The sequence below is a fragment of the Thamnophis elegans genome, chromosome 3, assembly GCF_009769535.1.
Source record: "Thamnophis elegans isolate rThaEle1 chromosome 3, rThaEle1.pri, whole genome shotgun sequence".
Taxonomy (NCBI): domain Eukaryota; kingdom Metazoa; phylum Chordata; class Lepidosauria; order Squamata; family Colubridae; genus Thamnophis; species Thamnophis elegans.
In genome coordinates this window covers 126,795,318-126,822,447 of record NC_045543.1, presented here as the reverse complement: position 1 = coordinate 126,822,447, position 27,130 = coordinate 126,795,318, and the positions used below count along the sequence as shown (strand labels likewise).

Here is a 27,130-nt window from a genome sequence, read left to right as displayed (position 1 = left end):
ATTTTGCAGGGCTAATCCTGTAAGGAAGGCAGGAAGGAAGCATTCTGGTGTTGTTTCTAGCCTAATCTTTGTTGCCCTGCTTACAGAAACTGCCTCTCCTGTTCACCCTTACTACATTGTAACAACTAAGGTGAAGCGCCCATCGACCTGAGTGACATTGAGTTGGCCACGCCCATGTGGTTACATGACCACCGAGCCACAACTATCCAGCTGGTCATTAGGGCAGAGAAACGGTTGTTAAATTATTTGAATCCCACTACTGTGGAGCACCCACAACTTCTGGAGGCAAATTGTTCCATTGATAGCAATAACAATAGCACTTATATACCACTTCACAGTGCTTTTACAGCCCTCTCTAAGTGGTTTACAGAGTCAGCCTATTGCCCCCAACAATCTGGCTCCTCATTTTACCCACCTCAGAAGGATGGAAGGCTGAGTCAACCTTGAGCCAGTGAGATTTGAACTGCTGAACTGCAGGTAGCAGTCAGCCTATGTAGCCTGCAGTGCTGCACACTATAACCACTGCATCACCTCGGTTCCAATGCAATTAATTGTTCTCACCATCAGGAAATTTCTCCTTAGTTCTAGGTTGGTTCTCTCCTTGATTAATTTCATCCATTGCTTCTTGTACTTCCTTCAGGTGCTTTGGAGAACAGATTGACCTCTTCTTCTTTGTGGCAGTCCTTAAATATTGGAACACTGCTATTAAGTAACCCATAGTTCTTCTTTTCATTAAACTAGATCAGTGGTCCCCAACCCCCGGTCCGCGGACCGGTGCCGGGCCGTGGAGTACCTGGCACCGGGCCGCGCAGCGGCCGGGGGCCATGATCGCTGCTGCCTCTTCACCCACACGCGCAGCCTGAGATCAACCCCGGGACTCGAACCCGAGAGCCGCCTCTCCGGTCCAAACCCCACTCCCACCCCAGCCGCCCGCCCGGCCACCTTGGTAGCCCGTGGAGACGGAGCGCGTTCGGTTCGCCGCTACCTGGGGGCGCTGTCCCCATGACGTCACCGCGGAGTCCTCGCCTCCTTCCCTGGCGAGGCTTTCTCCCCGCCAGCCAATCAGAGGCCAGTCCCCGGGCAAGCGGGGACAAGTTGCTGGCCGGTCGAAGCAGAAGCGGGAGATTGGAGGGGGGGAGAGAGCGAGAGAGCGAGCGCTGGGCGGGTGGCAGCGTGTTCCACAGCGGACTAGGCGCGCCGCGGGCTGCCAACCCCCCCCCACACACACACGTACACACACTGCCTCTCTGGCAATTGGCTGCCCAGGAAGGGAGCGGGGAGCTTTCACAGATAGGAACGTGATGGGGTTTGTTTCCTTCCCCCACTCCTGAGCCCTTTTTTTTTTTGCTTGCCTTCTGGGGTCTCCGCCATGGAGCAGCCGAGGTCAGATGGGGAGGCGGGGGGAGAGAGAGAGAGAGAGAGAGAGATGGGCGGGTGGCAGCTGTCTGTGAAACATCTTCCCCTCCCCACCTCCTGGGCAGCCAATTGCCAAAGAGGCACGGTGGGGGTGGTGGGGGTGGTGGGGGTGGAAGGAAATAAAAAGAGAAGTTGCCCTTTCATTTTGCAATCTCTCTCTACGACCTTGTTTCATTCTCTTCCCTTTTGTTTCGTCCTCATTTCTCAATCTCAGCAACTTTAACACTTTTGGACTTCAACTCCCCAAATTGCCCAGCCAGCTAGAATAGATAGATAGATGGTGGATAGGTGATTGATAGATAGAGAGGGATGGATGGATGGATGGATGGATAAATAGATAAATAGATAGATAGATAATAGATAGATAGAGGATATATACACATACACGCATACACACATACATACACAGAGAGAGACAGAGACAGAGACAGACATGGATGGATAGATATCACAGAAGTGAGTACACCCCCTCACATTTTATAAATATTTAAGTATATCTTGCAGCAGTTTAGACATTAATGGCTGGGGGCCATGATCGCTGCAGAACAACGCCCCCCCACCCCTGCGTGCGCTCAGCGGGCCACGGTAAAATTATCAAAGGCTGACTGGTCCGCGGCGATAAAAAGGTTGGGGACCACTGAACTAGATGTACCCAGATCCTGCAACCTTTCTCCATATGTTTTAGCTTCCAGCCTCCTAATCATCTTTGTTGTTCTTGTATGCACTCTTCCTACAATTTTCACAGGTGGACAAAACCTCCCATAGTTGAATGTTATTCTTTTTATTTAGCTTTATGAAGAAATATTTAATTGATTGTCTTAAACATGGAATGAAAATGCAGTAACATTTTTTTCTGCAGAGAATATATTTTTGTGCTAACTTTCCCCCCGAATATTCATTACTTGGTAGGTAAGCAATCTGTTATACTTTGTTTTCTAATTTATGCAATTTGCTATAATGTGCACTTCTTATTCATTAGCAGATCCGTCACAAGTTGGAATAAGAACAAAACCCAAAAGAGCTCTGAGATTTGGCTTCTATATGGATGTCAGCTTGGAGCATTTTTATTTTTAAAACAGAATTTTTTTATTTCTCACAAGAGAAATCACCTGAAAAAATGAGGTGTTCAAATTTTCAAAATAAATTCCTTCTCCACTTTTGATATATCTTTGAGGGAGCATCAAAGCCTTTGATGCAATTGAACAACTCCACAATGGATATCCATGCACCAGTGAATAATATTTTCTGCTTAATAATGGACTAATAGAATGTACACTAATTTACCAATTCTATTATTGCAGTGGTCTATACTAAAGGATACTGAAGTAGAATCTCTATCATTATGATGATAGTAAATAATTATAATGATTAAGCTCGACTCTCATAATTTGTGATTATAATGGTTGGGTTTAAAAGACACTAGGCTCATTCTCATATATGTGTTTTGCTTTTAACCACTTTGTGGATTATGGGATAATATATGGATCACATCAAAGCTTGTTTACCTATTTTGACTATTAGACATGAGTGCTTTGTGAAAAACTAACACGTTTAAAGAAAGATTTAATTTAAAAGCATGTCTACCCTTCAACTTGTTGCAAACAATCCTTTATTTTCTTCCCATAGCTGACTTTTCTTCCTGTCTGTTTCAGCAATAATATTGATTGAGAAATGTCAAAAGCATAACAGTGTATAACAAGTAGAATTTTAATGTCATTTTATTTATGCACTAAATTGGTGGACAATTTACTAATTGTCTTAACTTTGGCAGAATAATATTACAGGTAGTCATCAACTTAACATTTGAAGTTACAACAACAATGAAAAAAGTGGCACGAGCGTTTTTCAGACTTATGACTGATGCAGGGTCATGTGATCAAAATTCAGACGCTTGACAACTGACTCATATTTATGACGGTTGCAGCATCCCGGGGTCCTGAGATCACCGTTTGTGACCTTCAGACAAGCAAAGTCAATAGAAAAGCCCGGTTCATTTAACAACTGTGGTAAGAAAGGTTGTAAAATGGGGCAAAACTCACTTAACAACTGTCTTGCTTCGCAACATAAATTCTGGGCTCAATTGTGGCCATAAGTTGAAGACTACCTGTCGTTCATGCAATAAAGTAACTCTTTGCCTGATAGCTTATGTCTTCCATCAATCCATCTTCCAGCAAAGACCACTCATTAATTTGTTTTATTGCACTTGCCCTTAAAGGATACGTTGCTGCATTCCCATTTTAAAGTGTAGCATCAATAAAGGCTTCAAATCTCTTGTTCATTTTTTAAGAAAGGAGCACTGGATTTATAAACTGCCCAAGGCACACACACAAAAATCAGCCCTTGATTTTCATCAAGATGCCAAGAGCAGTTAATGGCAACCCAGTAATTCTCAATCACAATGTCCCGTTTCTCATTCTAGCTCTACGTTGTTTCAGAAAATCATATTACATGAATCAATCCATTGGCCATATAGTTCCACTTCCTCTCTAGCTCATTTTTTAAGAGCAGATTTTGTAATCCAATCAACCTCTTCAAAGCCTCTGCCTCCTTAGCAACAGCAGCCTGTGTCATACATCTTGACTAATCTACAGAGGAACTGGCTCAAAACTGTCAGATATTTGGGACATCTTAGGCTGATATAGACATTGTGCCCAATATTAGGCGAGGGGGGAGGAAAGGGTTATGTTAGATAAAACAGTCTTATAAAAACCAAATTGACAATTTGGAAAAATGCATAGCAGGGTAGCGATCTTGAAAATATTTAAAGGATGAGTTTCCTGAAGGTCAATGTGATGCCTGATCTTGCATGGATGGAAAGCAGTAATTATCTGCAAACTCATGTGCCAACCTTTGATTTCAGCAAACTGCATGAAACTAATCAATGCGTACATTTTATCACTTAACAACATGTGAAAATTTAGGACACTTCTGGGTTTCTCTGCAGCTAAAGGAAAGACACTGACTGGATGTACTTTTGAAAACTTGATCTCCAGCACATTATGAAAGCCTTTAAAAAATCCATATTTGCTTCTATGAGAAAGTTAGGATTTTAAAAGAATTATGCGGTATGTAAGGAATTGAAAGACCGGTTAATCTTTAAATCTTAGCTCCTTTTTGGCAGCGAACAATGCCATCATCTGATGGTTGTTCATTCTTAGGTTACAGGATTTGTGTATTTAGAAAAAGTTGCAAAAATAGTTCATCTGTCAGAAATATATATTAAATTGGGGGGAAATGAAATAGAAACAAATGACCATTTCAGAGGGGAAAAATCTTCTGCTTTACAACAAACCTTTCAGTAATGGTGACATTTTATTATTTTACCCTGGCAAGAGGAAAAAAAAACAAGGAAGGAAAAACATGTTTTTTTTAAGTGTTTTTGTTTTCCCTCCCAGCTCAACCCCCTGCCCCCAAAAAATAAAACCCTAATTTCTAATTCTTCTAGCACTCCAGGATTAAATGCATTTCCTGTATCCCTGTGTTTTAAGCTTCTCTGAATTGTGGGCAGTATTGCAACATTTGAAGGAGTATGAGATCAGATGGATAATTATCTAGCCTTGAATTCCTCAAGCATCTCTATTGAAAAGTTAGGTATGCATACATATAAAATGAACTTATCTAATGAATATTTTTAATGGCAGAGCAGAGCAGAACAGGATGGCTATACCACTAACATCTTGTTCATAGAAAAAAATATGGATTTACAACACCATCAAGGAATTCCAATAAGGTTTCCAGCTATCAACTGGGAGGAAAGACTATAAATAAAGTTTATACAGCCGACCAGCAGAGGTGTTGGCAGGTTGCATTGTTAATGTGAGAAGAATCATTATCACTCCAAGGTTAAGTTGCCAAGGTTAAAATGACTAAAATCAAGCTGCCTCTGCTGTTGATAACTGCCTGCTTGGAAAAAGAAAGATATTGTGAGCAAGACAACAGCTTTTAAGAGAGTGTGACACTTTCTTTGCCACTAGTGCGTCAGGGACAACATAACCCAAGATCTAAGCAGGAGCATCTTGAGGCCAAAAATTCAGTTGACCTTCAAATGGCATGCTGAGCACTGCCTTGTAGAATGATGACAAAGCTGTATTTTCTTTAGTTTAATTTTCATTTGCATTTATTTAGAATCAAACCGAGTTAACTAAATGCCGGAAACAATAATATTGCCTTTGCTCAGTGAATCAGCCAACATCCAATTTTGGAACCTGCAAAATCCTGAGACAATAAATTGAAGACAATACAGGGTACCAAATACCCATACAGTAGCAATCCATTTTATCAGATAACAGCAGCTGAAGTAACTATTGACTGCCTCCATTAAATATAGGAACAGCAACTCCTGACGGAAGATCCACTTGGAATTGGGCTGCAAGAGTAATATCGCTAGATTTATTTCCTAATAGTTGTACACTGCCCCAATCCAACTCACTGATCACAAGTTACCAAAAAGATTTATTGCATTGTTGATAGCCTATGATTCTATCATTTGTCAGAGTGTTTCTATGTTGTTCCTTGTTGATGCTTTCTTATGAGGCAATTTGTTGGGGAAAGCAAAAGGGTTGAAGAAAAAAGATGCTGGAAAAATGTCTTGACAAATCTATTTTTTTCTGAACGGACAGGAAAGAGAATATTAGCATAGAAATTATAACTAAAACTCATCCAACACTGATAGCCAAATTTACTGAGATGAAGTATTAAGTAGCCTTGACTGGGGACACGGTGGCTCACTGGCTAAGATGCTGAGCTTGTTGATCAGAAAGGTCAGCAGTTCGGCAGTTTGAATCCTTAGCACCGGATAATAGAGTGAACTCCTGTTACTTGTCCCAGCTTCTGCCAACCTAGCAGTTCGAAAGCATGTAAAAATGCAAGTAGAAAAATAGGGGCCACTTTTGGTGGTAAGGTAACAGCGTTCCCTGCGCCTTCGGTGTTTAGTCATGCCAGTCACATGACCACAGAGACATCTTCGGACAGCGCTGGCTCTTCGGCTTTGAAACGGAGGTGAGCACCACCCCCTAGAGTCAGGAACGACTAACACATATGTGTGAGGGGAAACTTTACCTTCACCTCTTAGCTTTGACTATCCCTTCTTCTTTTATCAGATCCCAGCATTCCATGTGCCTTTTTTTTAATGGAGAAACAATCTCATATTACTTGGTAGAATAAGGGCCAGTGAACAAAGCCATAGTCTTTAAGGTTCCAGATTGATTCTAAAGTCTTCCTTCCATTCACTGGAAACTCTCAGAAAGCTTCTGAATGCAACGGAAGCAATTGCTAGCCAAGAAAAATACTACCAGTATGCTTCCAAAGCTCTGGACAATCCTAGCCTCAAGTCTAGCCAACTCTCGTTTATTGTGCCCAATTTTCTCACTTCCTGCACCTGCCTTGATTAATATAATTTTAGTGAATTGTTGCTACACCTTCAAGCTACAAAGGACCACAACAACTCACTTTTCTGGAGTATCAGGGCTTATTATGGGAAAAGCAGAAAAATGTATACAGAGGTTCTACCTAAGGGTGTTTTTTCACCTAGATTTTCACCTCACTGTTCTTCTTTTATAACTGAATATAAGAAGAGACAAATCAGTTCAGACCAAGCTCTATTTAATTTGACATTTTGTTCATAAGAGGGAGACCAAATGTTTTAGAAAGGCCGCAATAAAAAAGGGATCTAGCAAATACCTTCATATATTTCAAATTCTGGATATTATTTTTATTTTTAATAATGACTTTTTATGGAGTCCTCTCTGAGCTTAATTGCTTTTCTGCAAACATTTCATTAACCAACTTCAGGACTTTTTCAACCAAGTTGGTTAATGAAACGTTTGCAAGAAGACAACCGAGCTCAGAGAGCACCAAGGATTTTATCTTTCAACCTTGTTCTACAGATAGTCTCTTCTATTAATGCCTTTTTAATAATGATTGTATATGTGTTTGTTGTTTTATGTGGTTTTTTTGCACACTGCTCGATTAAACTAATAAAATATGTGGCTCCTAGCAACTGACATTTAGAGTAGGAGAGTGGGGATAATATACAAAGAGCAAGGAAGCAGAGATCAAGAAATACATTTTTCTTCTATGGATTTGCACAAAACCTTTTAAAGTTGTCCACATTCATGGCCATTGTTAGAATGGTAAATAGAAATTTGTCATTTTTTTTTGTGATGAAATGAAATGGAAGGGTACATTCCAGAGAAGCATGAAGCAATGTATCTCAAATATGAGTGAGAAAAGAGGGTAACAACAACCCCCCTCTAATAGTTCACAGAGTACCGGTATGTTGCAGATGTGTATAGTAGAGTCTTTAGCCTGGCAAGATTCTGTCTATAGGTATGAAACAATAAAGAATTCAGCTTGGAGGAACTGCCACATGCCGTTCTTCGTTTTGGGACTGACAAATCTATGCATTTTCTAGCCAATGAAAATGCACATATTTTATTCATCCCAGATCTCTTACAGCATGACTAAGAGCTCTAATATTATGAGCAAAAAAGAAAATGTTTGCCTCAATCATTGTATTGACTCCAGTTATTTCCTGAGCACATTTTTAAAAAGATTTTTAGTATTACCTGAGGAAAAAAAATAGCATGACCTTACATAAAAAGTTCACAACTTGTTTTTTTTAAACCTGGGAAGTATATTTCTCTGAGGAAATCAGATATCATGAATATACTGTAAGATGCATAGTATTTCCTTGAGGCAAGTTTTCTAGAAAAGGAAGACCATTTTCTTTATTTGTTGAGTTTCACAGCTGCCCAACTCTAAAACAATTCTGGGCCTTTAAAATAATACTCATTCTCTGAGGGAAAACGGAACTTTCAAGTGTAATTTCAACTCAAAGGAGGTCTATTCAGCCATTGAATCCAATCTTCAGAAGCACAAGTTTTTAAAGTTTCATTAAAGGTAAACAAGCAACTCATGCAACTTTCTGGGGCTTGCTATTGTATAGGCCAGTGCTGTGACAGAAAAGAATCATGTGGCCGGCATAACTAAACATTGAAGGTGCCCAGAATGCTGTTACCCACCAAAGGTGGTTCCTATTTTTCTACTTGCATGTTTTACATGCTTTTGAACTGCTAGGTTGGCAGAAGCTAGGGCAAGTAATTGGAGCTCACTCCATTACGCGAACCACCAAACTGTCGACCTTTCTGATTGACTAGCTCAGCGTCTTAGCCACTGAGCCACCGCGCCCCCATACCAAGGAATGGTACCTGCCAAACATGAGAGGTGGAGGGTGGAAGGCATTAGAAAAACCATGATTAGGCCAACTAGGATATTACAAGCATGATTGTACACTTATTCAAAGCAGCCTGTACAGTTACATAGTCTTTTTGTCATTTTCAGGATTAAGACAAAGTGACCAGGACCAATGCCATGCCCAATGTTTTAAAAGTATTCTTGCTTAACTTAACAGAAAATGCAGTTTTTGATTTTATGTTTTTTCCATAAGGGATAATAGTTTGCATGAAATGTCCTTTGGCTTTCTCATTGCTCTGAGATTGGACAGTGCCTTGCCTTTCATTATGTCATTGTCTCGCCAGTGATCTGTAGCCTTCATGGCTTCTGTAGACATCATGAAAATATTCTTCCCTCGGGGCAGCCAGGAGAACTGTAGACTGATGAAAAGATGTGGGGGGGGGGTGAGGGAGGTGGAACCAGGAGTCATACAACAAAAATTTAGAAGTATCATTGAAAGAAATGTGAAAGAAATACATCCCTTTCCAGACTTTCTGGAAACTGAAAAACAGATTTAAGTATGTTGTTTATCAGTGTCAGAAAAACAGTACTGTCGAATCAGATTAGATTCACCTGAGCCATGAAGTATGTATGCTGTTCTAAAACGAATTCTCCATTACCCATAACATCCCTTGGAACATAATCTGGAAAGGATGGGGAGAATTCAGCGGTGGTATTCAGCCAGTTCGGGCAGATTCACCTGAATCAGTATTGGAAATTGTGGGTGGACCCATCCACTTGCCCCGCCTCTATTCCATCCTATTTAGGCACATTTTTGAAGCTGGGTGCATATGTGGAAGGCGCACGCGTGCGAGCAAAGCACATGTATATTAGACCAGGCGCATGGGGGAATGAGCGGGCGCGCAAGCATGGTAAACTAGTGATAACAAAATGTGAAACCTACCGCTGGGAAAATTGGCCCAAAGTGTATATTTCTATATTTTTACTAGATTCATACCATGGGTACCATTTTATTTTCTGATAGGTTATCCTAGCTTGACAGAGATATTAATAAATTGTGCATTCACATTATATACAAAAACCACGGAAATGCATGCATCCCATTTCTTTTTTGCTGTGCCAAGGAGGCTGAAAGTTTGGAAGGTTTTTTTTTTCCAGTTTTCAGCTAACCCCAGTTTAGACAAACTGTGTTGATACCATTAGCTATAGTTTACCCAGGCAAAGCATGTTTGTGGAATTGTCTTTGTTTCAAAAAGCCACGGTTAAGAATACTGTAATCCGAATAAAGTTATTTTCAGATCTTCCTAACCATCATTAAGAATAATCTGTTGCAAAATGCCTAGAGATGCCCCTAGGTAACATGGGTAGTAAACAAGCAAACAAATAAAATCAAAATGTTTGTTGGATAACTGCACTAAAAAACTCTGGGAGAATACATAAACCTCAGCGTCATTAAAGCAACAGTAAAACATTTATGACAATCACTTCCAAAGCACATCATATTTGCTTAGGAATTTCAGTGCAGATGTTCTTAATCCAACATTGATTCATGTTAACTATAGCAACTACAGAAAAGACAATGGAAGGATCTGTTTAGGATGAGCTAAAAAAAAAGGAAACAGAATCCTAGAGAAAAATCTTTGTGCAAATCAGTTTTGAAATTTTCAGTTATTGAAAATGAACATTTTTCCTCCGTGAGCATATTATAATAGGAAGCAATATTAAGCAGTGAAATGATATAATTTCTACATGCTTCACTGGCCCCTGAATAGCTAAGCAGCTGTTCGTGAAACTTCCCCAGAAAAAAAATTATCTTGGCCAAATATAAGCTTATAAAATAATCAGCCTAAGAAGTAATATACAGAAGAGGAAGTAATATACAACAGAAATTTGAAGGTGTCAAAAGAAGAGTTAGAATTAAAATGTAATTAAAAAGAAAGATAGAAAAAAAGCAAGAACACTCCCAGTGTGATTTATAAGAAGAAAAGAACCCTTTGTAAAATTAATTCCATAGAAGGATGAAACAATAAATAAAAGAAGTCAAAATATAGGATACGTACAGCCGGGATGTCAAACTTGATTTCATTGAGGGCCACATCAGGGTTGTTTTTGACTTCAGAGGGCTGGGGTGGGCGTGGCCAGGATGGGCGTGGCCAGCTTGACATCACTCATGTCAAAAGTGCAGACGGTGGCCTGAGTGTTTTGCCAAACAAAACGGGCTCCCAAGCTCCATTTTCTCTGGCAGAGGCATCACGGACCAGTCCTTCGCTGTTTCCAGGGCAACCCCGCATGTCAGATCTAAGCATCCAGTGGGTCGAATCTGGGCATCAGGCCTTGAGTTTGACACCTCTGATGTAGAGTATTTACAGGACATTCCTACTGAATGCTGGGCCTACTCCTGGATAAGCCGATGATCTCTTTATGGATGGATTCAAACAAAGTAGAATGAATGTAAAGAAGACTATTCAGGGCTCAGCACGTCAAATCATATCAAGAGGTTTTGAGAAAGGGGTGTAACTGACTTTGAGGTAACACACAACTGGGGAAATTTTTTTCAAGTACTATGTCTGAAGAAGTATTGCACAGAAGAATGTTGACCTGTTCTCCATTATTCCAGAAAGTAGGATATGAAATAATGGAATTAAATTATATGAAGCCAGATATCAAAGGATTAAAAAAAAAAAAACATAACAGTAAGAACAATTCAGTATCCAGATAGGCATTCCAAGTGCAGGTAGTCCTCAATTTATGACCACAATTGGAAGCAGAATTTCTATTGTGAAGCAAGATGGTTGTTAATGGAATCACGTCCAACTTTTGGCCACAATTGTTACTGAATTACGATAGTTGTTAAGTGACTCATGAATGCTTCATCAAGCGAATTCTGCTGACTGCCAGGGGTTCGATCCTCACTGGCTCAAGGTCAACTCAGCCTTCCATCTTTCCAAGGTGGGTAAAATGTGGACCCAGATTGTTGCGGGCAATAGGCTGACTCTGTAAACCACTTAGAGAGGGCTATAAAGCACTGTGTGAAGCGGCATATAAGTCTAAGTGCTATTGCTATTGCCAAGAATCTGAATTTTGGTGATGTGATCATGCTGCAAAGATTGTAAGTGCGAAGGGCGGGTCATAAGTCACTTTTTTAGTACTGTTGTAACTTCAAATGGTCACTGAAAAGTTGTAAATTGAGAGGTACCTGTATTCAAAGGTAGGCTGGAGAGCTCTTTCTTCAGAATGTTTCAGACCAACTAAATAAATAGAATGGATTATAAGAGCCATGTGGCGCAGTGGTTAGAGTGCATGTACTGCAGGCTACTTCTGCTGACTGCTGGCTCCCTGCAATCTCACCAGGCTCAAGTTTGACTCAGCCTTCCATCTTTCCGAGGTGGATAAAATGAGGACTCAGATTGTTGGGGACAATAGGCTGACTCTGTAAACCACTTAGAAAGGGCTGTAAGCACAGTGAAGCGGTTTATAAGTGCTATTACTAATATCTTATTATGGCTTTCTTCTGGCACTTTAACTTAAGTTGAAACTGAGCTTAGCACTTAGTCTAAGTGCTATTGCTATTACACTCAATGGCTTAAATTATGGTTGCAGCCAGGAATTATGCTTGTGTACCTAAGGCTTTGTGAAGATGTAGATGTTGATTTGGAGAAGAAAGAAAAAGACAGTGCCACAATTATGCAATAGGAGCACATTTCAGGCAGAAAAAGAGCTTGGAATTGTCTCAGAAAAAATAATTCCTCTTCGTTTAACATCCCCTAGCAATATAAGTTTCAAATATCATTCCCACCCATGTCCCAGACACACACGGGAAGTTGGTCTGACTATTCAAAAGTCCATCTGAAACTCGATTGGGGAATTACAATAAAAATGAACATAAGGAAGATGTTCCAAGAAGTTATTAATATTGCATAAATAATACTAGCAATTTGTACTAAATGCCAAACGTGAATCATGTTCCTGAATTTTTTTTTCACATAAAATCTGGACGACTGTTTCAGAAATGAAAAGTGAATTCATGGAATATTTTCATTTATTTATTGGCATGGTGAGATGTATTTAAACAATTAGTTTCCCCCAATGTGTAATGCATTTTATACTATTCTATCTTTCGCAATAACAATCCAAAATGTTACTCCGTGCTCGTTTTTCTTTGGCAAATAAATATGTGATACGTTCTATAATGCGTAATCAGTTCATCACATTAATTTAAAGTTTATTTTTCCTGATTAATTCATTTTTGAGTATGTACTAGCTTAAAATATGTAGTTGTTCCTGTTGAAAAGAAGGCATTATGTCTTAATCAAAGTTTTATCCTCTATTTTAATTTTTGCACCCACATTACGCTCCTACAGGTGAGTGTAATCCACATAGATCAGAATGCAATTTATAGATCTCAAAAAATCTATATGTTAGTGGTGGGTGAGGCTTAGATACATAACATTGAAGCTATAGTTAAAAATCAGGCAAGGACCACCCATTCTGTCTTTCTGATATTCTCCCATTTTATCTTTTTCTCACATTATTTTCTTTTCCCCCACTCTCCATAGGATTCATACATTCTGTTGTACCATATCATTGTTTAACCATGGTTTATCGAATAAGCCACATCTGGAAAATTGGGCACATTTTTCTGGATCGAGAGCTAGATTAGGGAACTAGATTAGAGTTTCCAGTGAAATCTTGAGGGACACTGTTGAAGAAAATAGTGCTGAAAGTCAGGATAAAAATTAATTTCATTTACATTTTATTAAAATTAAGTAGAGGGAATTACTCTGCAGCTGTGTATTTAAAAATGTTTTCCTCCTGCCGCATTAAACATTCCAATGTAATAATGACTTTTAGCACAGAGTCATTGACAGGGGTTCACAAAAGTTAAAATGGCAGCCTCAATTCTACCATTCAAACCCAACTGCTTTGGTATTTGTGCATAGTCGTGGCCACCATTTTGACTTGTGAACACCTCTGTTTTTGTTATCTCTAGATGACCTGTGAGGGAGACCATGGGATCCCAGGTGGTACAACTCTGAAAACCATAACTGCCAAGCTCAAAGCAAACAAACTGAGCTACACAAGGTGAGAAGTCATAGCCTGCATGAAATTAGTCTAATTAGAAATTAGCTTACTGAAATTACTAGAAATTGCTTTCATGGTTGCTCAACCTTCTGCAATTGGTTTTTTCTTTCTTTCTGGGCAACAGGTAGCAACTGCTTCATTTATCTGCCTCTCTCCTCTGTACTGTGTTGACTTTTTCACATCCTGCCACCTGTCTCTCTCTTTGCCATTTTTCTTTATCCAGCTTCTTGCAGACTGTAGAATGGAAAGCTGTGCTCTGACCTTGAGGACAACTGGTCCTTGTATTGTGTTAACTTTCATTGAGGATGTCATAATCACTGATCTTATTAGTTCCAGATGAAAGAAGGTTATTATTCAAGGGTCTGGGGCCAGGCTGATGTTGAGTTTATTAATTTTAATATCGAAATCTCTAGCAGATGATTAACAAGGGCCAACCAGACAATTCTTCTCACAAAAACTCTCTATTAGCAACAAAACTACTCTGTTCGTGCTAAGTCCTTGAAATGTGCATCAGTGGAGCAGATAATTAAGGGCCTGGACATCATTGAAATGAATCAATTAGCAAACAATGGAAGCAGAAGGCAAATATGTGTTGGGGTCATCAATTGTCTTTGATGAGAAATGGATGCATTTTATTGGGTACATCAAGGTAACCCCACAAATGTCTTTTCATAAAGGTTGAACTCAAAACCAGTATGGTATTTATAACAATTTTGTGCCAGCTCATCCAAGTTGGAGAGTTCTGGTTGTGTTAAATTACATCCATATAATTTCAAGCCATAATTCCTAGAAAACAGCCCATTAGATTAAAGGGGCACTTGTCCCCTTCAACCATATCGCTCTCTCCAGTCATATTTTCTTCCCTATTCTACTTCACAGAATAATCGTGATGACTGATTAGAGCTAGAGGGAAGCGACCATTTCACTAATTTTTGCTTCCCGAAGGAAAGCAGGAATAAAAACAAGCTCATACATGGGCTTTGCACGATCTGCTATAAAATCTTACCCTGAAGTCTTATGGAAAACTGTATGTGTAATTCCTCGGCAGTCATTCTTCATCTTCTTAGTGTTTCATCTCCCCAAATTCAAACCCATATCTGATGTTTGGTGAAGCTTATACAAAATGACTTGGGAGGAAAAAAAAATGTGTAACATTTCATTCCAAATAAATATGCACAGGTTTACTTCAGCTATAAATTGGGCTAAGTGAATTTATTCCTAAATAAGTGAGCACAATGTTTCAATCAAGAAGCTCAAAGCTTGTTTGTGTGGATATAAATTCCAACTTACTTATCAAACTGTACGAGGCAGTAATGGGGCGGCAATGTTCTAAGGAAGCAGGCTGGGCTCAATGTTTTCATATTATGAAAATAGATTGTATTTCTCAAAGCTTTTAAAAGGCTTTACAATTAGATACCAAGAACAGCAGAGAGTCATCTGAAAAAGCACCTTTTCCTTGAATGGTAACAGCCCAATCACATTTATCCAGGGGTGAAATCCAGCAGATTCTGACAGGTTCTAGAGAACTGATAGCGGAAATTTTGAGTAGTTCAGAGAACTGGCAAATGCCATCTCTGGCTGGCTCCACAGTGGGATGGGAATGGAGATTTTGCAATATCCTTCATCTGCCATGCCCATCAAGGCACACCCACCAAGCCACACCATGCCCACCAAGCTACGTTCACAGAATCAGTAGTAAAAAAAAGTTAATTTCACCACCGAACTTATCTAGAAATAGAACCTATTCATCTCCCTTGTAATGAAGGACTGCTGTTGGATTACTGAGCATTAGACAGAACTGCAGCTAGTACTCTGAACGAATCTTGTTAAAACTTTGCATTGGTATGATTCACAAGCCCATCTGTGGATACCAGTCAGAAAAGCTTGCTATATTTCAAGTTTCTGAAACATGTTATACTTTAACCCACCCACGTTAAAGTGCAGGACTGATGAGTGTAGTGTGTTCAACATGGTATATTTTTCCTAGTCACCTACATCCATTCCAAGAAGAGAAACAGAGGGCAGCAGATCTTGTTATTTATTTATTTATTTATTTATTTATTTATTTATTTATTTATTTATTTATTTATTTATTTATTTATTTTAATTTATAGCCTGCTTTTCCTCTGGGGTTCACAGAGTGGCTTTTCTTTCATTTCATCTCCACAGAAAGGACCCTTTGAGTTAAATAGGACTGAGAAAGAGGAACTGATACAATTCTATGAGCTTTGTGATTCAGTCAAGACTTGACTCTTGGTTTCACTATTGTAGTCTGATACTTGAATCCCCTGAATGGTCAATTGGGCATCCTGCAAACAATCCCCTACTCTTTTGAGTGTACAAACTTGTAAAGAATACTAACTTTGCAGGATCTTACATCATTCTGTTTGGTTACCGTCTTACCTATTTTGACCAGCAATGTGCAAAGATTTGGAGAGAGCAATTTCTGAGCTTTTAGAAGAGAAATTACATTACTGGGACAAGGTTGATTTTGATCTTGTTTTATTTATTTATTGACATTAAGTTTATAGTTAGGGTGAGCATCAGAGCAGAAGGAGGATTCCTAATTGTATTTCCATTCTTAACCTCATCACTCAACATGCCAAAAAAATTCCCCCCCAAAATCACCACTCCAATATCTGAAGCCATCTTTGGAAGATTGGGGATGGAGGCTGAAGTGCTTTCTTCTCAGAAGCTATCACTGCCATTCTGAATCCTGCTGACAATGGGGTGCCATCACCTCCTGTAGTAGAAGCCCAACTCCGACTACTTAGTCAACATGTGTCTGTCAGCCCTGGAGGCCATCTTTTTCTATGGATCTTCAGGGCTGGGTGGACGGGTATGCTGTGGGAAACGGGAGGGGGGTTGGTTGGAGACAGGGTGAGATATATAGCCTTAACAACATTCTTTCCGCTAGGAGTCAAGAACGTTCAGCCTGCACCTGGAGAGGTGTGACTGGGAAGCCCATCCAGTCGGGACAGGAACATGATTCGGCCATCTGAAGGATATGTGGGTGCAGAGGAAGGGAGAATTTCTTTCGGATGGGGAAAACCCAGCGGGCTTTCAGATTCGGGTTTTCCCAGATGTACCAATATGACATCTCTAATAAAATGGAACTTTGAAGAAGATGCATGTCTAGGAGTTTTGCTTCTGTTGGGGACTTGAAACCCTGACAGTATCACACATACAGGCAAAGAGGTCCATGCCTGAATTTTATGTGAGGCAATCAAGCCAGTTCTATTGACAAGTTCTTTGCTCCCCGTGTGTAAAATTTGATTCCCAGACATTTCCAGACAGCACAGCCATGGTGAAAATTCTTTAGGTCGAAATTCTCTCATCTGGAAGTTTGAAATAAATAGCTGTTTATTTGACAGCAAAACCAGCAAAATAAGTAGTCCTTGACTTACAAGCACAACTGATCCCAAACTTTCTGTTGCTAAGATAGTTGTCAGATGAGTTTTGCCCCATTTTATGACCTTTCTTGCCACAATGGTTAAGCGAATCACTGCAGTTGTTAAATTAGTAACACGGTTGCTAAGTGAATTTAAGGTTCAAGGTTCAAGGTTTATTACACTTGTATGCCGCCCTATTCCCGGAGGGACTCGGGGCGGCTAACAAACCAAAAGGGAAGGGAATAATACAGAAAAAAGCAAAAGGCAAGCAAACAAAATACGGAAACAATTTAAAAACAGTCAACAGCCACACAATTCGAGTGGGGATGGGAACTCATCAGCCCCAGGCCTGTCGGAACAGCCAGGTCTTTAGCTTTCCCACTGCTTGTCAGAAAGTCACATGACCCTGGGATACTGCATCCCTCATAAATATGAAACTATTGCCAAGTGTCCAAATTTTGATCATGTTACCATGGCGATTCTGCAATGGCTGTAAGAGTGAAAAACAGTCAAAAGTCACTTTTTTTCTGTGCCTTCATAACTTAACAGATTAACAGAGTTGGAAGGGACCTTGCAGGCCATCTAGTCCACCCCCCTACCCAAGCAGGAGACCCTACACCATTTTTGACAAATGGCAATCCAATCTCTTCTTGAAAGCCTCCAGGGATGAAGCCCCCACAACTTCCGAGGGCAACTTCTGTTCCATTGGTTGATTGTTCTCACTGTCAGAAAGTTCATCTTTATTTCTAGATTGAATCTCCACTAAATGAATGCTTGTAAATCAAGGACAATCTGTATTCAAATGCCAAATTTCAGTCTTCCAGAATCTTAAAGTTGCTATCCTTGAATCAAGCTGTCAAATTTTTCCGCTCTTTCTCTTGGGACTTGATCAAAAACTGGATTTTTTTTTCATGTAACATTTGTGTTCATCAGCTTCCTATAAGTGCAAGAATAGTAACCTCGTAGACAACAACTGTTTGCATATGTGTGTTATCCGTAGATAATAATCCATGTCCTCAGCATTTCATTTCCCTCTATAATTTTGCCAACTCATTATTCAATCTGGACAGCATCTCAAAATATCCCTTTGTATATTCAGCAAAGCAGTTGCGTTTTATAAAACAGTTGCAGTAAATGTCATGATTTTACAAGGGGGGGGGGTGGATGATGCAAAATAAAGGAAAAAAACTCACTCATAATACATCTTCTTTTTTAATGATAAATGTATTACAGCTTTGAGACATCCAGACTACCCCTTGCTAGGTACAATCTACCTTTAGCATGTGGATTGGATAAATATAGGCTTTGGTGCACTGCTAATCACTGCTGCTAAAAGCCATGCCCTCTTTTTAATTCTAAGGCCAAAGAACAAGCAGTACTCATAACTGCAGTGAATTATCAGGAACCAACTGTATTTTATTACTCTGAAACATCTTAAATATTGAATCAGTCAAGAGAAATCCATTAGTGCTCTGGATATAACTTGTCCTATGTACATTATTCTTCTTGTAACAACAGATGCAGATAATGTTCAAAGCTAGAATTCAATTCTTGCTATGTAAATCTTGAAATCAACATCTTTCCTGATGTAACAACACATTTAACATCTGCCACAGGAATATATTGATTTCAGTGACGATAAATAAGAACAAGCTATAAAAGGATGTATCCACGATTGGGGTGAATTGGTCTAGCATATCTGGATTGCCATATTAATCTATTAATGCTAGGCTTATCATCAGAGTTATTATCCTGGAGTAGCATAAAATGCTGCTAAACTAATAATAAATTAGACTTATATACCACTTCACAGTGCTTTACGGCCCTCTTTAAGCAGTTTACAGAGTCAGCCTATTGCCCCCAACAATCTAGCTCCTCATTTTACCCCCCTCGGAAGGATGCAAGGCTGAGTCAACTTTGAGCCTGGTATGAATCAAACTGCCAAATTGCAGGGAGCTGGCAGTCAGCAGAAGTAGCCTGCGGTACTACATTAAGTTTTACTAAGTAAAATAAAAATTGTGTACATGCAGCCACATGCTAAGGCAGAGAAGACTATCTAAAAATATTTAATTTTGTTGAGTTTCCACTATGACTGGACTACAAATTGTGCCCTTTGTAAGCATAGTCTGATTGGTCTTGGTATGATTTTGTCCCTAAGATGTAAATCAGACCAAGAAATCCATCTCATTTTAAGATTAAAACTACTTTTATTGATATTGACTGTAGTTACAAAATCTTTCAATCCTGATTATGTTTCACCTCTTCCCTCTCTTATACTCAGGTGAATTAGGGAGTGGGGAGAGTGTCTATCTGAGCTGTTTACACATACCTTCATTGTTTGAGCTCAAGTGATGTTTTCATCCTCATTGCTATGGCAACAGATCTCCCCTCTCTCCCTCAAGGCCATCCTCTTTGCTCTCTACACTCTATGAATGATCACTATATTAAATGTGTTAAAAGAAAAAAAAAGTATAACAAGAAAGCATTAGCAAGATTAGATAACACAATTGATCACAGGAGTACCCAATTTCCTCACAATTGAGCAGACTACAATTCCTATCATTCCCCAGTCAAGGTGGACCCCTAAACCGATATATCAATGAGCAGTGAGACTGATGAGTGCCATGCTATGCAGGTCTGATAAGAAATCTAAAGCAATACATGTGGAAATTCCTAAACTTGCAGAGATCTTTCTGTATGTGTGTAACTCGCACAAATATCCTTAACTGCAGTTATCATCTACTTAAATAAAAATGCAGAGTATAAAATTTTAAAGTGAGCCAAATAGAATCAAAGCATAGCTGTCACAATAAACCCATGAAGTATGGTGTGCAAAAAGAATCTAAGATGAGGAATAGGGTACATTTCCCAGGTTGCACACTGATTTACAAGGAACTATCAAACAAAGGGATGTGGTGGCTCAGTGGCTAAGATGCTGAGCATGTCGATTAGAAGGTCGGCAGTTTGGCGGTTCGAATCCCTACTGCTGTATAACGGAGTGAGCTTCTGCTACTTGTCACAGCTTCTGCCAACTTAGTAGTTCGAAAGCACGTACAAATGCAAGCAGAAAAATAGGAATCACCTTTGGTGGGAAGGCAACAGTGTTCTGTGTACCTTCGGCATTTGGTCATGCCAGCTACATGACCTTGGAGACATCTTTGGACAGTGCTGGCTCTTCAGCTTTGAAACGGAGATGAGCACTGCCCCCTAGAGTTGGGAATGACTAGCACATATGTGAGAGATGAACCTTTACCTTTATCAAACTGAAAGGGAATGTGCGGTTGGGGTAGTGGTTAAGACTCGACTAGAAACCAGGAGACTGTGATTTCTAGTCCTGCTTTAGGCACAAGGCCAGCTGATGATCTTGGGCCAAACCCTCTCTGTCTCAGCCCTAGAAAGCAGGCAAGGGCAGAAAATCTGAAAATCTTGTCAGGAAAATTGCCAGGGTTTGTCTCAAAGGTGCTTTTTCAAAAGGCAATTGGACTGGGTTTTTTCCCTGAGGAAAAAGGAGATGATGGTTCACTTCTCATCCAAGGAGCTGGATCATCCAAGAAGACATTTCACTTCTCCTCCAAGATGAGAAGCAAAAGATCATCTTCTTCTTCCTGCTCAGGAAAAAACAATCCAATTTCCTTTTAACAAAACACCTTTAAGAGAACTATGACCTGGATGACTGAGAATCTCCACAGAGGAGCAGGAACTTGTCCAAGCAGTGTTCAGAAATCAATACCAACTCAAACGTACACACACATAAAAATAATAATCAAATAATAATCAAACAATATGTCAGACTTTATATCTGTATAGCTAGATATAGACAGTGGTTTAAAGAAGTAAACCACTAAGCAAGTCTTATAGAACATACCTACCTTCCCTAACTGAACACTTTCTAGATGTTATGGGACATTAAATCCAAGAATTTCCAGCATGGCCGAAGACTGGGAAATTCAGAAGTTAGAGGGCACCACATGTGGGGGGTAGCAAGAAAGGCTGATTTGCACACTACTGAATATTTTCTTGCACAAAAAAATATTGCTTTCATTAGAAGACTTACTTAAAGGACAGAGTAACTAGCCATCAAGATACAATAGGGGGCTAAAACTATGCTTAATATTAGACTCAGCATTATATGAATTACCTATCACTCTCTCTTTGTGTTTGTGTGTGTGTGTGTGTCTATATGTGTGTATGGATTCATTGAATCTCCTCAAAAATCATTCATGAAAGCAAAATTAGGAATAAGTAACCAACTTCAGCATCATTTTAATATACTTTCTTGCGGGGAATATTCTCTCTAAATTTAAAGTTTAAAGTGATCAATATATTAACTGATCAATTAAAATATATGCAGGGGAAAGTTAGACAGATATTTAATGAAAACAATCTCCACACACACAAACACACCCATGAACATCACAATTTAAGTAGAGGTAGTCCTAAACTTACAACTGAATTGAGCCTGGCAATTATGGTCATAAGTCGTAGTGGAAATAAAAAGGGTAATCCACAGTAGCTGACCTGATTTTACAACCTTTGTGGTGGTTGTTAAGTGAATGCAGTGGTCATTAAGCAAACCCATGAACTATTTAAAGTAAATGTTAATTTTCAGCAAAAATGTCATAGATTGCTTGTGAGAGCAAAAGGCCATAAATGGGGGACAGTTCCTGACACTCAAAATGTGATCATGTGACTGTGGGAAGCGACCATCGGAACTGGGTCAGGATTGGATCATAAGTACCTTTGGGGAGGTTCAGTCATAAATTTGGTCAGTTGCTAAGCAACCAGTCAGAAGTCGAGGACTGTGTACTGGTTACATACTGGAGTCGGAATGGTTGAGATCCAGACTCTACTCAACTCTCAAAAATATGGAAGTTCTCATGGTGACTTTGGGCCAATCTCCCTTTCAGCTGAACCTCCTTCACAGGATTGTTGCTGGTGAAAAAAGTAGCTAAGAGTTTTGCAAAGCAGTTGGAGAAACCCTGGGATCTATTTTAATAGTCAAACATAAACATCAATAACACAGCTTTTCAAAAGATGCTCTCTAAGTGCTCTTCAAATATGTTGGGACTATAATTTCCCAAATTCATAGATAGAATGAAGTTTTAAATAATTAACTATGCAATCATTGGTTCAAGTCCAGTTATCCTGTTTAAATTCAGAAGACTTAAATCAATCCCAAATTGTGTCTGTATATCTTGGTCTGGCAGAAGACTCTTTCAGTATAGTTCCATAAATGTTAAGTAAGGGTAATCCACTCACATCCCTAGGAACTTACTCCCAGGTAAGTACAGGTAGAGTGCACTGATACATCAAGCTCTTTTTTCTCAGGTCTCCTCCTGCTTTTAATAACCTCAGTTTGACACACACACACACACCCTGGGGGACCTCAGAATGATTGCAAGTGCCATACGAAAAAGGGAATTATCTTTTGCTACCCCCGATGAAAGAGAAGTAAAAGGTGCTATCGATATTGCCAAGGTCAATTCAAATAAGTGTTTATGGAATGAAATCCCAAGGGTGGCTTTGCAACGAAGTCACTTTTCTCAGTCACTTTCAGATCACTTCTACGGTCCAAGAGCCTGTCTGATAAGAAGTGTACGATGGTCCAACAAATTATCATATCTCAAGACCTAAGATGGACACCTAACATCAAAAAGTCATCAAAAAAAGCACAACAAGGAATGTTCTTTCTGAGCCAACTCAGGAAGCTCAAACTGCCCAAGGAGCTGCTGATACAGTTCTACAGAAGAATTATTGAGTCTGTTATCTGCACCTCTATAACTGTCTGGTTTGGTTCTGCAACCCAACAAGACAGACAGAGGATAATCAGAACTGCAGAAAAAACAATTACTACCAACCTGCCTTCCATTGAGGACCTGTATGCTATATGAGTCAAAAAGAGGGCTGTGAAAATATTTACGGTCCCCTCTCATCCTGGACATAAATTGTTTCAACTCCTACCCTCAAAATGACACTATAGAGCACTGCACACAAAGACAACTAAACACAAGGACAGGTTTTTCCTGAATGCCATCACTCTGCTAAACAAATAATTCCCTCACCACTGTCAAACTATTCACTAAGGCTGCATTACTATTATTGTTAAATCTTCTCATCATTCCTATCACCCATCTCCTCCCACTTATGACTGCAGGACTGTAACTTTGTTGCTTGTACCCTTACAATTTATATTGATATTGATTGTTTCCTGATTGCTTATTTATACCCTATGACTATCATTAAGTGTTGTACCTTACCATTCTTGATGAATGTATTTTATTCTCCTTATGTACACTGAGAGAATATGCACCAAAGACAAATTCCTTGTGTGACCAATCACACTTGGCCAATAAAGAATTCTATTCTATTTAGAGAACAAAGTCAGAAAAAAACTGAAGGAAATAAGGAAGTAAATGCAACCAGTTCCAGACAGTGATATAATCAGCATTTTATTGGGGGGAAGGATTTTCAATTTAGCACTTCTTGTTTTGCACAGAGAACCACCCCTAAAGGCAACAGAGTTGTAAAAATATTCACTAATATATCCAATTTCTTCCAGTTACAATACTTCCCATGAACATACACACACCTTATACTTAGGAGTTCAGAGCCTAGTAGAACCATCAAAGGAAACAACATGAGTCTTTCTCAGATTCAAGCGATATTTTGCCATTATCATTCAAAATTAAGAGTAATCTCATGTATTAGTTCCACCTGTTTCTTGTCCAGAGCAATCTACTCTGAAAGGACTCGAAAGGGGCTCCCAGTTTGATAGGAACTCTTGTTTTCTGAAAGTGTATCAAGCCTAGCTCCTCAGCATGGATTAAGCTGATGATTTCTTCAGCTACAGCTTTTCCCAGCCATACCTAGAGACATCAAGGAACAAAACTGGGATATTTAGCATGCAAAGCAGGTGCATTACAACTGAGCTATGACATGTCTGGAGTGTGTTCAACAGCAAGATTAAATGCCAACCACCCACAGATGGCCTCATCTTTTATTGTGAAATGCCGTTCATGCTGTACCATAAACTTATTCCTCACTGTAGTCCTGCCACCTGAATTACTCAGTGATCAAAAAAAGGTTATCTAACTGTAGTGCTTGAGATGGGTTTTTTTTTAAAAAAAAAAAACTTATTGTGATGGGAGGCGGGCGTAAAAGAGAGGCAAATAATTGTATTTTGTTTTCAAATTTAACTAGCCAAATAAACACATCTCCAATCATCAAGCTATCCACTTTCTATGTCACAGCAATTAACCTATTTGCATGCACTAGATTTCAATTAGCATATATTAGATTTCAATTAGCAATTAACAGAAAATTCCTTTGTACTGCAGAATACAAAAGGTTTCTCTCTCCCCCTCCCCCTTTCTGTCAAAATGCTTTTTGCAAACAAATTCTTTTCAAATCAGCTAATCATTAAGAGAATATACTAAAATATATCCTTCCCGCAGAAGCCATCTAATTTTACTTCTGTTTTGTCTTCTTTTTGCCTTTAGTAAGGAGAAGTAGCAAAAATGCATGGAAATATTTGGAGTATCATCTGTTTTCATAATTATGTACAATTTTCTTCTAACTGGTCTGTATTGTTTTCTTGATTACACTAAACAAGTAAGCATTGTTTTTAGCCTAAAGTCTACAAAATTTTAAAAAACACATCCTTTTTCCAGATCATATAGAACACAAGGCTGAAACTTACTTAACCTCCCCCCCCCACACACACACATGCATTCTTTAAATACCTTTTTCATCCTCCGATATTACAAATGTTGTGCACTGTGCATTTGGATCTAATATGCACCTAACACATAGAGATTTTCATAAATGCAGCTTAAAAGGTATACCAAAATTATTTATTATTTATGTAGATATAAAGCTGAAGTGGTTGGGATTTAGACCTGTATGCAGTATCTAGATATTCACAGAAAAAAATTCAAGGTGATACAAACCAGGAGATTTTTCAAGGCATTGATGAACAAGAAAGAACAATAAAACAAACTCAACAACAACAACAACAACAACAACAACAACAAAATCTCAATTATTCAGATAACTAGCCCCATCCTTTTCTGCATGTCTGTATGTGTTAAGAAAATTTCTATTTTTGGAAGCTGACTTTTTGTGAAGAAAAAACGCTCACAGAACAATCATGGCAATAATTGCATTCTACTCCATTCTCTGAGAACATAATAAAATTTATAGTAAACTATCTCCACAACAATCCTGCCAGGTAAGATAAAAAATAGCCAAAACTTCCTTCAAGACCTTCAACAGAGAAATAGAATTTTGCTGGTAAGTAATTTTGAAATGACAGCGGTGCCTGGTCATCTATTTTGAATACTAACAGATTGTCCATGTTTTATGGTATGTAGCATACCAGAGTAGCAATCTCAAAAGCCTTTGCCAACCAGTTGTATTTTACCACCGGATTGAACTGCTTGTTCCCCTACCTGATACATACATATACACCCACCTTTTTAACATGCACATCCATTACTCAATCACTGCAGGGTCAAGCAAATGTGTCAATCTACCAACTTCATAATGGTTAAATTTTCATCTTAACTTCACGTGTCAGGGGCATAACATTAGCTGACTGCTTGTTCAAATACAGAACTTCCCCAGTTGGATAAACAGAGTGATGGGGTAGGATGTGATGTGTGCATACTGATGTGTCCTGTTCAGGGCACACAGAAAAATAGTGAGATTTTGGATATCTAATCTGAATTAGAGTTGCTATCCTCACAGAACAGTAGGCAAGTGTAATGAATGGAAAAGAAAACATATATTGTGTGGACAAAGCAAAGACACACATCACTTTGTGGGACCCTTCCAGAGTGTTATGGATATATCGATCTATGCAGCCCTAAAAGTCCGGAAAAGACGGCTATAAATATATGGTCCATGAGCCGTTAACTTTCTTCTCTTGTTCTCGGAATACACGCCGGATCTCGGAGATCGGACAATATTTCAGCACCATGGATAGCGATATGACTCCTATTTAAATCTCGTGACCATCTACCTAAGCAGAAGCCCAAGATCGGGATGTCTCGGAGAGACAGACCGTCATTATAAAACGGGGAGGTATGTCATGATCCCCAGTCCGCCATCACGTTCGTTGATCAATCCCCATCAGATAGCAGGCGCTGCACGGAGACAGCGTCCAATGTCACCTTTCCGAGAAGCAAAGGCTCGATCAAGACTCAGCCATCTCTCAGCTTCGCACCAATGAAACCAAGCCAAACATCCAACAACCACCAAACAATGCTCCCTCCCCGTCTTCCCCTACGACCCCGGTTCTTACCTGGGATGGCCAGGTTTGCCAGCGGCACGCTGTGGATGCTTGCGGGCAAACTTGCCATCCAGTCGGCGAATTTCAACTCAACCTTGCCTTGCGACGAAGCCATACTCGGTGCCTGCCAAGGAAACCGCTCGCTCGCCTGGCTCAGCCGGTTAAGCAGCAGCAGCCGCGGCAGCCCCTCCTCCTTCTGCCGGCTCCTGGAAGCCAAGCCGCTTTGCTCGTCTCCAGCCCTCGCTTTGCTAGAGAGAGTTTTTACGCGCCACGCTGCGCCACGCCCACGGGTGGATGGCGCAGGCACGTGCGGACTCTACTTATTTATGCCAAACCCGCTGAAGGGGGCTCGGCTGGGAAAGCGCCAGTCCGTGGAGCGCAACTGCCGCCCCGCCACCTCCCTTGGTATTTCCGAGCGCATCTTCCGTCTGCTTAAAACTCCGCCGAAGGTTAAACGCGCGTCTGGGGCGCAACGGGGGCCTCGAGACGAACCCTAACCCTGGATCGCCTCCTGGGGAAGGTCAGGCCAACCGAGAATCAACAGCAGGCTCTTCTCCCCTATGGTGTCACTGGGGGAGACGGGGCACATACGAGAAGGAGGCATTTTTCTCGGGGAAAATAAAACGTGCGCGATCTAGAGGAAGCGACAGCTTCCTTTATCTTACGCCATCATTTTAGCACCTTGGCTGAGAGGATCCTTGGGCGCAAAAAAAAGGCGCGTTGCCATCCTACTCGCATTCTTTCCCCTACTCCG

The 27,130-nt window shown here is 39.9% G+C and overlaps 1 protein-coding gene across 1 annotated transcript in view; it reads right to left on the bottom strand.

Annotated features, from left to right (window-relative positions):
- Positions 1-26,491, bottom strand: part of PLCXD3 (phosphatidylinositol specific phospholipase C X domain containing 3) — a 95,409-nt gene extending 68,918 nt beyond the window's left edge. The window contains exon 1 of the mRNA XM_032212529.1: positions 26,389-26,491. Within this exon, the coding sequence (XP_032068420.1) occupies positions 26,389-26,491 (103 nt within the window). The remainder of the gene's footprint in view (positions 1-26,388) is intronic.
- Positions 26,492-27,130: the final 639 nt, after the last annotated feature.